Below are 14,479 nucleotides of genomic sequence, written 5' to 3'. Positions count from 1 at the left end.
GGGATGGTGGGGGGCTCATAATGGGCACAGCAGTTCTGCAGACCAAGGAACTCTAGTTCCATAGGTGTAGAAAAAACAACTATAGGTGGTTTAACCAAAATCTATCAAACACGTAAATATCACTTTTGGGTGGGCTGAACCTTCATAAACTGTGGACACATATGTTCGGTTGTCTTACCTGCTGACTCCACTAGAGGGAGTGTTTTATGTGTGCATCTCCGCAGTACATTCATCAGGTCTCTATAGGTGCAGTGAGAAGATACATAGCGCACATCCCCCACCATAATGTCTTCTACAAAAATGTTGTATTTACTGTAGAAAAAAAAAAACAGGAACAGACTATTTACATGAAGGAAGATCTTTCTGACCAAGCCAAGGGACAACTGTCACTACCTAGCTCTCAGTCTTGGATGTTTTTTTCTGGTGCCAACACACTGTGTGGGTCATGTGACTTATGGCACTGAAACATCATTGCAACCAAACAAGTCGATTTGCAGAAGCTAGAAAAACAAGCGTACCTTTACCCGATGCCATAAAGAGACCCAGTTACCAGACCAATAGGGGGCTATTTACTAAAACTGGAGAGTGCAAAATCTGGTGCAGCTCTGCATAGAAACCAATCAGCTTCCAGGTTTTATTGTCAAAGCTTAATTGGACAAGCTGAAATTGGAAGTTGATTGGCTCCCATGCACAGCTGCACCAGAGTTAGCACTCTCCAATTTTAGTAAATAACCCCCCATAATGTCAAAATAATAATAATCCCATAAGAATTTGTGTGCATTTGACATATTGTAGGCATGCTATTTACCTGCAAAACCCTTCCATATTAAGGTTGTGTTAGCCATCTTCTTAGTGGGGGCCCCCTAACCCTAACCCCTAGGCTCCTTAGCAACCCTTAGGTTGGATCAGTCATTGAGGGGTCTCACGGTAAATCCCCTCCAACCTGTACCCCTCTTCTCTCAGCATCCAATGTGCCTGTACTCCCCCTCCACTCACAACCTACTGTACCTGAACCGCCTTTCTTTCGGCACCCACCATGCTTGCAGCCCCTTTCCTTCAGCACCCACCATGCCTGCAACCCCTTTCCTTCAGCACCCACCATGCCAGCAACCCCCTTCCTTCAGCACCCACCATGCCTGCAACCCCCTTCCTTCAGCACCCACCAGGCCTGCAACCCCCTTCCTTCAGCACCCACCATGCCTGCAACCCCCCTTCCTTCAGCACCCACCATGCCTGCAACCCCCTTCCTTCAGCACCCACCATGCCTGCAACCCCCTTCCTTCAGCAACCACCATGCCTGCAACCCCCTTCCTTCAGCACCCACCATGCCTGCAACCCATTTCCTTCAGCACCCACCCTGCCTGCAGCCCCTTTCCTTTAGCACCCACCATGCCCGTAGCCCCTTTCCTTCAGAACCCACCATGCCTGCAGCCCCTTTCCTTCAGCACCAATCATGCCTGCAGCCCCCTTCTTTTAGCACTCAGCATGCCTGTAACCCCCTTCTCACACCACCCAACATGTCTGAACTCCATCTTGCACCACTGCATCTGTATCCCACCTCTCACCACTTCACCTGTCCATGCTTCCCACAATCTCACCTACACATCTACATCACACTTCTCTCTTTCACCACTGCACCGTGCATGCCCCAATGCCCCCACCAGCTCTTACCACTGCACCCGTGCATGCCCCAATGCCCCCACCAGCTCTTACCACTGCACCCATGCATGCCCCAGTGCCCCACCAGCTCTTACCACTGCACCCGTGCATGCCCCAATGCCTCTCACCACTGCACCCATGCATGCCCCAATGCCCCCACCAGCTCTCACCACTGCACCCATGCATGCCCCAATGCCCCCACCAGCTCTCACCAGTGCACTGCAACAGCCTCCCTACCCACATCAATTGCCTACAGCCCCCCTCACTGCTCTCACATGGTGACTGCATACTACCTTTCAGCTCTCATCACAAAGCCTGCACCCCCAACCTCCCTTCAGGACCTTCTCTTTCCAACTGACCCCAATGCTTCAACCCACCTCCACATTTCCCACCTGTGGCCCCCTTCCCACACCAAGCCTACACCCTTCTTCCTGTACCTCCCTTTCTCACAACTGTATCTGCAACTCTTTGCTTGCACCAAGCACATGCCACCCAAATCTCCCCAACATACCAGCACCATCACTGCCACTGCCTCACCCACAGACCCATTTCTCACCCCATATTTGCACAAAGCACCCCAAAACACTGATGGCTTCAAATCCCCTTCTCACTTCCATGGCTGCACCCACCACCATTCTTGTACCCCCTCTCACTCAGCCTGTGCAAACTTCTCCATACTTCCATTCCATCTCCTTCCTCTGGCTAGAACCTCAAACCTGCAGAAGTGTACCCCCATTTGACAGCTAGTGCCCCTCATTCTCTCTTCCAGCTCTGAGCTCTATGCCTGCAACTGCGAACCTCCCCATGCTCTTAGCACCCAACCTTGGTTTCCTCTGGATACGCCAGTTTCCTCCCACACTCCAAAGACATGGTAGGTTACTTGGTTCCTGTCTAAATTGTCCCTAGTATGTGTATGTATGAATGTAAGTTAGGGACCTTAGACTGTACACCCCTTGAGGGTTAGGGACTGAGGTAAATGATTACGATATATGTAAAACACTTCATAACTTGATGGTGCTATATAAGAACCTGTAATCAAAAAATAAACACAGTTTTTGCTGCTCTAAATAAAATACTAAAGAAAATACCACAGCCTCATCACCAAAGATCCCTATTCAGCTACCTCTGACAAATGAGCACAACACATTTCACAGTTTTGCATTCTTTGACCTTTGACTTTGTGATGGTAATGAGGTCTGATGACCTCATACAGAGCAGGAGAAGGGGTAAGTCATGCTGTGCACAGTGCTGTTCTCATTTCTCCAAAATGTGCAAGTCTGTGACAAAACATGTAGATTTAAATCTGATATCTATCCTGTAGAAAATGCCAACAATGCCAAAAGCCACAGACACGACTAAAAACCCACATGGAAGAAAAATATATTTTAAATATATTTTAAAAACATTCTTCCCAAATATATTGACATATATTTGAAATACTAAAATTTTGGCCGTATTCAATACATTTCAATAAATATATTATATATATATATATATATATATATATACACACTGTATGTTGAAATGCGGTTTTTATATATTACAAAATATATGAAAAATATTTTTAAAAATACATTTTCAAGTATACAGAATGTCTTTAAAAATACATTTAATCTGAATTTTTGGAATATATATATATATATATAAACACTGTATGTTGAAATGTGTTTTTTATATACTGTATTATAAAATATATTTTTTTAACATATAAAAAAGTAATTTTAACATATATTTTTACATATATTTGTAAATGCATTCCAAAAATGTAGATTATAGGTATTTTTAAAGACATACAGTATATTTGATAATGTATTTTTAAAAATATTTTTCATATATTTCATAATATATAAAAACCGCATTTCAACATACAGTATATATATATATATATATATATATATATATATAATTATTTTTTTTTTTTTTAAATGTATCGAATACGGCCAAAATTGTAGTATTTCAAATATATGTCAAGATATTTTGGCAGAACATTTTTAAAATATATTTAAAATATATTTTTCTTTCATGTGGGAATCCTCACAGTAGAACGCAGATCAGCTGGAGACATGAAGGCCATTGTAAATCCCATTTAGGCATTTCAGGATCTGCACAGCCTGTTAATCAGCCCCTTCACACATGGCAAAAACAGTGCTTAGTAGGCTGAAAAGCCAAATACATTTAATACATCCTATTGTACATAGTCTGGAGGAATACACATCTGCCAGATTGGAGTTAGTGACCTATACAAACAGACATACAGTCTTTAAAGACACTTGCTGCAGCTGCGTACGTCCGCTCACTGATACACGACCCTTGTACAGCCATTGCACAGAGCAGCCCCGCTCCTCCTCTTCTTGGGTTCCTCACCAGTGCTCCTGGTTCCTCTTGCCTTCCCCAGACATGTCATTCCCTGCTTATGTGATTGGCTCACTGATTTTCCCAGAAGTTGGCACTAAGATACAATCAGATTTTGGGCATCCCCTGCAACAAAAATGATTTTCCCAGAAGTCTGCACTAAGATACAATCAGATTTTGGGCATCCCCTGCAAAAAAAATGTAATTTTTTTGTGAGATACTCCCGAAGGGAAACCACGTCTAAAGGGATGCAGACCCTGCCACTTTCCTCACTAGAACCCTGAAAGTGCAGCAGCTTATTGATAATTATAAAGTCACTCCCATTCAGGATATGATTATAACTTTTTTTTTCTTTTAATGGTTGAACTGGATGGAATTTTGTCTTTTTTCAGCCAGACTAACTATGTAACTATGTAGCAGCGCCGCCGCTTTCAGGCACGGTGCTACATCAAAATTGGGCTCAGTAAAGTATTTAGGGGGGATGGGGGGGCACCTAAAGGTATTTTACCTTAATGCAAGAATGCATTTAGGTAAAAAACCTTTAGCCTTCACCAGGGGCATCCCTAGGGTTGATGTTAACCGGTGCGGTAACACTTGCTGACACCCCCTCCGACAATCCCCGCAGGATGGATCGAATCTGCGGACTGAGCATAATGGATCGGAGTCCGATCCATTATCCTCCCCAATCGGCAGATCCGATCCATCCTGCAGGGATCGCTTTCAACCTATACGGGGTTAACTGATCTCTCCATGAAAAGGTAGCATAATGGATCGGAATCCGATCCATTATGCTCGATCTGCAGATCCGATCCATCCTGCAGGGATCGACGGCTTGCTTTAAAACTTACCATTTCGTGGAGTTCGTGGAGAGATCAGTTCACCTCGTATAGGTTGCAAGCCGACGATCCCCGCAGGATGGATCAGATCTGCAGACTCCAATCCATTATGTTCCATCCGCAGATCCGATCCATACTGCGGGGATCGTTGGCTTGCTTTAAAACTTGCCTTTTCGTGGAGTGGGTTCAGTGTCACCCGGTGTGGCGCGCACCCCCCGCACCTGCTTAGGGTCGCCCCTGGCCTTCACACATTTTTGTAAACATTTGTTATTAATGTAACACCATCATAGCATGATTTATGGAATTGAATACACCATTACTCTGGCCAGCCATTCTGTACGTTAGTAGTATAGGTCACTGACACCAGTCTGACAGATGTGTATTCCTCCAGACTAATTATGATAGGCTGTACTAATCGCCTCTGGCTTTCCAGCCTACTAAGCGTGGTTCATGATAACCATTTTTTTATCATGTCATGTGCATTTGGCCCATTTAATTTTGCTAGGCGATGTTGCATCACACAATGTTTTCTTTGATGATGAATCGCTTGTTTGCGATCACTCATACCTAGATCGATCAAAAATCAATACATGTATGGCCACCTTAAGCAGTCAAAGAATTTCACAGCATATCCATCAGTCCCATGGGATGTTATAAAATCATTGTACTCACACTAATTGCTTGTGGAGACTATAAACCTCACACTGTTCCTGAATACGGATTGTTAGCTAATTAGTCTTATTAGATATTTGTGATTCGGCTGCTCGATAGGTAAATGTCAGTACATTAGTTCTTCGTGCCAACAGCAGTGTGCAGCGGGTGACACCAAGAACAAATGTATGTAATGCAAGCTGTCCCTGTTGTTGAAAAGCGTCTTAGCAGGTCCGAACACTTTCCCCTCCTTCCCCCTCCCCCACTCTACATTTAATCCGATAAACTGCGTGCAAACAGCTAGATATGAAAATGAAATGTACATAAGGCTAGGTTTAGATCTTTGCATGTCACGAACGCATGCACAAGTTGTGCGCTTTCCTGACCCGCAGGGAAACGCGTAGCCCGTAATGCAAGCATCCTCATTTTGCCAATGTTGCAAAGCAGATTAGCTGGTCCAAACGCTTACGTCTCCCTCCCTCTCCTACCCCCACTCTACACTAAATCCAAAAAACTCCAAGAAAACAGCTAGATATAAGGATGAAATGTACAGTATATACACACATGGAAGAAAAATAGATTTGAAATATATCTAAAAAATATTCTTCCCAAATATATTGACATTTATTTGAAATGCTACAGTTTTGGCCATATGCAATATATTTCAAAAATATATTTATATATATATACTGTATATACATACACACACACGCACATATACATGTATATGTGTAGCTATATAAATATATATATATATATATATATATATATATATATATACACATATACACACACATACACTGTATGTTGAAATGCGTTTTTATTACAAACTATATGAAAAATATTTTTAAAAATACATTTTCCAATATACTGTATGTCTTTAAAAATACAAATCTACATTTTTGGAATGCATTTACAAATATATGTTAAAATTACTTTTTTTATATGTTAAAAAAATCTGAAGAATATATTTTAAAAAATATATTTTTAAAAATATATATTTTTTAAAAATATATTCTTCAGTTTTTTTTAACATATCCATCCCCCACAGTTACTACATTTTTGGAATGCATTTACAAATATATGTAAAAATATATGTTAAAATTACTTTTTTTATATGTTAAAAAAAATCTAAATATATTTCTATCTATATATATATATATATTTATATATATTACCGCACGACACGCTCCCAGCAGAAAGACCGGGGTGTCACTGAGAGACCCGGGTCCCGTTCTAACGATCAGGACTTGAAACTCCCAATTCCGGGTCCCGGGACTCCTGATTCCGGATCACATAATTGCTGTGATAGCCTCCGATCGGCTATCACAGTGATCAGTCACTGTACAGCCCGGCCCCCTTGGGTTTTTTTTTTCTCTCTATGAATGGAGGTATTGTATATCCATCTAACTCCTGGCATAGAGGGAAAAAATGTTTGTAAAAAAAAAGGCAAAAGATAAATAAATATTAAAAAATAAAAGAAAAAATACCTAGATCACGGTTTGATCTAGTTCAGTGCCAGGGTAAGTGTTTGGGTCAAGATCAAAAGGTCAGGGTCAAAAGGTCAGGGTCAAAAGTCAGGATTTTTTTTTGTTTTTTTCAATTTGGTATCAGTGTCAGTGTGTTTTAGGTAAAAAAAAAACAAACAAAATGCGCACTATTGTTTCTGGGCTGTACTACGGGTACAAACAACAAATAACATACATATATATGGTATCGCTGCAATCGCCAAGAGCTGGAGAATTTATTTTGGGTTGCTCTTTGGTGGTAGGTTATGGTAGTAATAAGAAACAAACACACAGCTAAATTTAAAAAAAATATTTTTTTTTTACTATTTTGGGCCAGTTTTCCTTTCATAATAATAAAAAAAAAAAATCAGGAGATATCCATTACCATTTACCACCAAATGAAAGCCCAATTTGTCCTGAAAACAAAACGCGGTATAATCCACCTGGATGTACAAAGTAGTTGTGATGATATGTACGGTTTTACTAACACATGTCAAAGTTGCAAAATTGTGCTTAGGCATTAAGATTTGTTTTACCCTTAGGTGTGAAGGAGTTAAATAACAACATATTACACCAACATATAATAAAAAAAAACCCCAAAACTCCCAGCAACTGCTGGAAGACCTTAAAATCCCTACTTAAACCACCTTACATTTGCTTCCCTATTAGATTTTGTTAAAATGGCAACATTTTTGCAAAACACCAGAAATTTAACAGAAATGTCAGCAAAGTGAAATTAGTCAAATTCCGTTTCTCAGTACTAGTGTCAGGAGCATCGAGTCAGCATCAGAGGTGCCATAGGGATCATGCTCCTGTTTATACACATGAACATGGGAGCCTAACGAAGTGTATCGGAATGTGTACACACACAGGAACACATGCACAATGGTGCACACAAGGATGAACAGGCACGTCCACCACAGAAGCTGGCACCTAGTGGGCTATTTACACCTGAGCCCTGCATGGGATCATTCCTGGATGGTCTTTCAGCTTGTATCTCTGTTGTCCTTGATCCTGAATCCTGCTTGACTCCATTGCTTGCCAGGCTTTCATCTGCCTCTGGATTATGTCTACTGCCTACTTGTGTTACCCACCTGGACTCTTGACCAAGATTTTGCCTATTGATTCCGAATCTCATTGTCTGCACTTTGCCAACCTCTGCCCGTCTCTGACCTTGATCCTGCTCTTGACTTGGTGCCTTACTGTCCAACTGTTACCAAACTGGGCTTGTGACCCAGCTCTGCTCTCTACTGGACTGGATGCATTTGGGGTGTCCTCATGATTCCACCTCTGCTTACCTGACAGCAGTTCTCTGAAGTTCAAGCCTACAGTTCCAGCTTCTTGGCACCTGCACCTTTCCATTGCCCTAGTAGTCCTTGTCTCAACTTCCATGGGTGCTTGGATGGCCACCCTCATCATCCTCTGCTTTCTACTGGACCGGATGCATTTGGGGTGTCCTCATGATTGCACCTCTGCTTACCTGACAGCAGCTCTCTGAAGTTCAAGTCTACAGTTCAAGCTTCTTGGCACTTGCACCTTTCCATTGCCCTAGCAGTCTTTGTTTCAACCTCCGGGGGTGCTTGGATGGCCACCCTCATCATCCTCTGCTCTCTACTGGACTGTATGCATTTGGGGAGTCCTCATGATTGCACCTCTGCTTACCTGACAGCAGCTCTCTGAAGTTCAAGTCCACAGTTACAGCTTCTTGATACCTGCACCTTTCCATTGCCCTAGCAGTCCTTGTCTCAACCTCCCGGAGTGCTTGGACGGTCACCATCATCATCTTGAGCTCCTCATACAGGTACGGGACAACTAGTAAGTATTATTAACCCCTTGATGCCGACGTCACACAGGTCTGCGGCCTCACAGAACTGGGTTTTTTTCCGTGGGGCCGCTGTGATAGCCTGGGGCCTCGCTGTGATAGCCTCTGATTGGCTATCACAGTGATCAGTCAAGGTGAAGCCCGCCCCCCTTGGTTTTTCTCTCTGAATTGGAGGAGAGAAATACATAGTATCTCTCTCTCTCCTTGAAGAGAGGGAAAAAAACAACTGTTTATAAAAATAAAAGATTTAAAAAATAAATAAAATTAAAAATAAAGACAAAATACATAGATAAAGGTTTAATCTAGTTCAGTGCCAGGGTTAGTGTTTTGGTCAGGGTCAAATGTCAAGGTCAGGGTCAAAGGTCAGGTTTTTTTTTTCTTTTAACCACTTCCCGTCCGGCCCATGTATATAAATGGCCGGACGGAGGCAGTGCAGGAGCGAGTTGCCGTTCATAAACGGCGCCCGCTATTTTAGCCTGTGCGCACTCCCTGGGAGCGTGTGGCACCGCGATCCGGTGCAAGAATGAAGCCAGAGAGAAGGAGAAATGATTGCTTTTACAGCCTTTATGGGTGTAAAAGCAATCAGTGTAAAAAAAAAATCTTCATTGCCCCCCACAAGTAGTGCAGTGTCACTATGGTGACACTGTACTGCTAGGGTGACAGTATGTTAAAAAAAACATAAATAACATAAAAAAAATAAAATAAAAATGTAAAACGTTTTTTGAAAAATTTTAATTTTTGGTTATAAACTAATTTGGGTTATTTTTTTTTACTAAAAAGATAACTGAATACATTTTGCCCAATATTTATGAAGAAAGATTATTTATTTGCAAAATGTTATAAGAAAAACACTTTTTTTCAAAATTTTTGGACTTTCATTTATATAGCAAAAAAAAAAAAATCCCAGTGGTGAATAAATACCACCAAAATAAAGTTTTATCTGTCTCAAAAAAATGCTAAAAAAATTCATATGGGTACAGTGTTGCATAACCGCACAAATGTCATTCAAAGTGTGATAGCGCTGAAAGCTGAAGATTGGCCTGGGCAGGAAGGGGGTAAATGTGTCCGGACTGGAAGTGGTTAAACAGGGGCGGACTGACAACTCATGGGGCCCCCGGGCAATAGGGGGTCATGGGGCCCCTGTGTCCTTGCCCAAACTCAAAAAAGCCTATGAAAAAGGTATCAGGGGCATCTCATGGGGCCCCCTACTGACCCCGAACCCTCGGGCAGTGCCCGAGTTTCCAAATGGTCAGTCCGCCCCTTTATCAGTATCAGTTTGTTTTAGGTAAAACAACAAAAAAACAAAATGCACACTATTGTTTCCAGGCTGTAGTACAGGTACAAGCAGGGGCGGACTGACAACTCATGGGGCCCCCGGGCAATAGGGGATCATGGGGCCCCTGTGTCCTTGCCCATGCCCAAAAAACCTATGAAAAAGCCAATGAAAGGTACCAGGGGCATCTCATGGGGCCCCCTACTGACCCCGGGCCCTCGGGCAGTGCCCTAGTGCTCAAATGGTCAGTCCGCCCCTGGGTACAAGCAACAAACATACACATATATGGTATCGCTGCGATCATCAAGAGCTGGAAAATTTATTGTGGGTTATTCTTTGGTGGTAGGTTATGGTAGTAACAAGAAACACACGGCTAAATTAAAAAAATATTTGTTTACTATTTTTGGCTAATTTTCCTTTGATAATAAAAAAAAAATCAGGAGATATCCATTACCATTTACCACCATATGAAAGCCCAATTTGCCCTGAAAAAAACAAGGTATACAGTGAAGGAAATAAGTACAGTGAAAGAAATAAGTATTTGATCCCCTGAGATCAAATACTTATTTCCCTCATGAACATGCAAATCAGTCATCATTTGTTAGACATGCATTTCTTTTGAATTTTTTGTTGCTATTCTGTCTCGGTGTTACAATACACCTACCATTCGATTGTTAGACTGATCATTTCTTTGTGAGTGGGCAAACATTCAATATCAAATACTTATTTCCTTTACTGTAATTCACCTGGATATACAAAGCAGTTGTGATGATATGTACAGGTTTACTACCACATGTCAAAGTTGTAAAATTTTACTTGGGCTTTAAGATTTGTTTTACCCTTAGGCATGAAGGGGTTACGCTGGCTATACAGTAGTAGATTTTTGAATGAAAATTCATAAGGAAATTCGAACAAAAATTTGTATACTTTGTCTGAAAATTCTTCGTACATTCGACAGCTTAACAAATGTCATTGAACTGAACTTTACGGAATGAAAATAGCACACACTGTTGGAATAAATGGATAGCAGCACCAATATTTGTTTTATGCTTCTGTTAGAAATACATTCATTCCAGAAAAATTTTCCATCCTTCTCTTTCAAATGTTCTCATCACTACGGTTGAAAATGGACATTTTGATCCAACTAATGATTAGAAAATCAAACGAAAGTTCTTAAAACAAAAAAAATGTAATCAAATTTCTCTTCGTGTGTAGCCAGCTTTAGTGAGATATTTCCCTTTAAACATCTTACACGTCCGCACTCCACAATGACACATCTTGGAAATCCATTCCCACTAGTTATAGACAGATGAAACAATTCCTTCAGGCTGAAGACCAGTGGGGAAACGTCTAATTAAAGGATGAGGGTCCCGCAGAGCTGGGGTACATCATAATGACTTTCCAGGAATGAGAGACCTGCTTTCATCATTTCATCTCAGCCCATTGGCTGAGTGTTGTCAGAGAACACAGCACTCAGTTGAAGCTGTCCGTGGAGCACCACAGTCCCCAATGACAGGCGTACTAGAGAGGGAATGGCAGAGTCTATGTACTGCACTGTCACCTGTTACTTTCACTTCCACCCACTCTCTCTTCACTTTTGCTTTGTTTGTCATCTATGCAAACTGTCAATTTTTTCTCCAGGCCGTAAAAACACCAATTGTCTTCATATCAAGCAGCTCTGGCTAACAAGTGAAATCAGTGTAGAATGTCAACATCACCCAGAAGAAGGCATTGGGGGATGGTGGGTATGTGGTTAGCACTGTTCCCACATGGAAGAAAAATTTATTGAAATATATTTTAAAAATATTCTTCCCAAATATATTGACATATATTTGAAATACTACAATTTTGCCCGTATTCAATATATTTCAATAAATATAAATATATATGTATCTATCTATCCATTCAGTTGTATCTGACCCTTGGCGATTGCATGGACCGTCACTTGTAAGCGACTTTTTTCATGAATTCTCTTAGAAATTATTTTTACAGGGAAGGTTGCCAGGTCTTTCCCCAACCCCTACCATGCAGGAGATCCCGCATGGCCAGGGATGAAGTTAGGACAATTAAGACAGGAGCCAATTAACCTACCAGCATGTCTTTGGAGTGTGGGAGGAAACCGGAGTACCCAGAGGAAACCCACGCGAACACAGGGAGAACATGCAAACTCCATGCAGGAGGCACCATGGTTGGGAATTGAACCCATGTCCCAATTACTGCAAGGCAGAAGTGCTAACCACTAATTTATATATATACTTCATGTTGAAATGTGTTTTTATCACAAAATATATGAAAAATATTTTTAAAAATACATTTCAAATATACTGTATGTCTTTAAAAATACAAATCTACATTTTTGGAATGCATTTACAAATATATGTAAAAATATATGTTAAAATGACTTTTTTTATATGTTAAAAAACAAAATCTAAGGAATATATTTTAAAAAATATATTCTTCAGATGTTTTTTAACATGTCCATCCCCCACAGTTTATACCTTTAGTACCACTAGCCCCTCCCTCCTGTATTGTAAGCTCCCAGGATCAGGGCCCTCCTATCCCTCTTGGATTGAACTGTATTGTTGCTGTATTGTCTTCCATTATATTGTAAAGCGCTGAGCAAACTGTTGGCGCGATATAAATCCTGTATAATAATAATAATAATAATAAAAAAAGTAATTTTAACATATATTTGTAAATGCATTCCAAAACTTTAGATTTGTATATTTAAAGACATACACTATATTTGAAAATGTGTTTTAAAAAATATTTTTCATATATTTTGTAATAATAATGCATTTCAACATACAGTATATATATATATATATATATATATATATATATATATATATATATATATATATATATTTATTTTTTTATATATATATATATATATATTTTTTTTTTTTTATTTATATTTATTTATTGGAATATATTTTGAAATATATTGAATATGGCCAACATTGTAGTATTTCAAATATATATTATATATATATATACACATATATAAATATATATATACACATATATACATATATATATATACACATATATATATATATATATATATATATATATATATATATATACATTGAAATATATTTTGAAATATATTGAGTATGGCCAAAATTGTTATATTTCAAATATATTTTTCTTCCATGTGGGAAGACCAACCCCTCCTGCACCACCATCATAAGGTTCCTGCGTTGGAGCCTACTGTCCTGGAAATGCATGCCCTCATACCTAATTAGTAAGTTCGGGGTTTGTGGAGGAGGAAGTCAACACAGAACTACCACAGGATGAGTAAAAATAATCATCTTTTCTTCTTGTGGCCCCAAGGGCCACATGAAAGGCAATTGGGATGAAGGCGCCTGGCCACATTCATTGAACAGCAGACTGGGGGCGGGTCAGTGACCAAACTGGATCGCTAAACTTTAGCAAGCAACAGGTGAGGTCACCAGGCTGCCCTCTACTGGAGGTTCCTGGATCACAAGTCTGGCAGAATGACAACTCATTTGGCAATTAAGACAGCAACAACACAGCCCCTTCCAGCTCACCTGACGGAGCAGCCGGACAGGTCCGGCAAGTACGGCAGCCGCTTTGTCTGGATGATGGAATCGTACAGGCTGGGTTGTAGGTTTTGTGCCACCACATTGGCCATGATGACAGAGAACAGCATGGGGAGGATGTGCGATATCTGACCGGTCAGCTCGAAGCAGATAACGGCGGTGGAGACGGTGTGGGTGACGGCTCCCGTAAGTGCGGCCGCTCCTGAAAGAGGAGAAATAAATGACTTGTAACAAAGTGAAAATATGATGAAAAATATAATAAATATCACTGTGAAGCAAAACTGTGTAAAGTGGGAATTCTGGGCTGAGGCAGAGGTTAGTGCATACTGCGTATCAATGAACAGATTCAGAGATATGAGCAGCTGAAGTTACATGCAAATCTTAAGTCCAGCTTGGCTCCACCTCCTTTCAGCTTCTTTATTAGGCAGTGAAACACCCATCACATTAAAGAGTATGTCACCCCAACATTTCATATTCCTCATATGTGCCTGCAGTATCATCTAGTTCAGCAATGGGCAAACTACGGCCCGGCGGACCTTTTAATCCGGCCCGCGGAGCTAGGCTCCCGCTAGGCTCCTCTCACAGTCCGCCCTGAAGACCGATGCAGCATGAAAATCTGTCTCCTGTGAGGATCTGTCCCCCTCGACGTATCTGCGCATGTGCCGGAGATCGCCGATCGGCTGCTAATGCCTGAAACTGGCACATGCGCAGATACGTCGAGGGGGACAGATCCTCATAGGAGACAGATTTTCATGCTACACCGGAACGGCGCGGGAACACGGCGAGAGGAACGCACGGAGCAAAGGTAA

The 14,479-nt window shown here is 40.9% G+C and overlaps 1 protein-coding gene across 2 annotated transcripts in view; it reads right to left on the bottom strand.

Moving 5' to 3' along the window:
• Positions 1-14,479, bottom strand: part of CLCN1 (chloride voltage-gated channel 1) — a 244,992-nt gene that overhangs the window by 42,927 nt on the left and 187,586 nt on the right. For both annotated transcript variants that reach the window (XM_089654357.1, XM_089654356.1), the window contains exons 15-16: positions 13,659-13,872; positions 179-312 (exon numbers count right to left, since the gene is read on the bottom strand). In XM_089654357.1, coding sequence (XP_089510483.1) covers positions 179-312; positions 13,659-13,872 — 348 coding nt within the window. The remainder of the gene's footprint in view (positions 1-178; positions 313-13,658; positions 13,873-14,479) is intronic.

This window comes from Staurois parvus, unplaced genomic scaffold (assembly GCF_062004578.1).
Source record: "Staurois parvus isolate SC_StPar_1 unplaced genomic scaffold, SC_StPar_1.0 ptg000758l, whole genome shotgun sequence".
Lineage (NCBI taxonomy): Eukaryota > Metazoa > Chordata > Amphibia > Anura > Ranidae > Staurois > Staurois parvus.
Note: the sequence above shows the minus strand (reverse complement) of the source record. Positions and strands in the feature narration are given on the sequence as shown.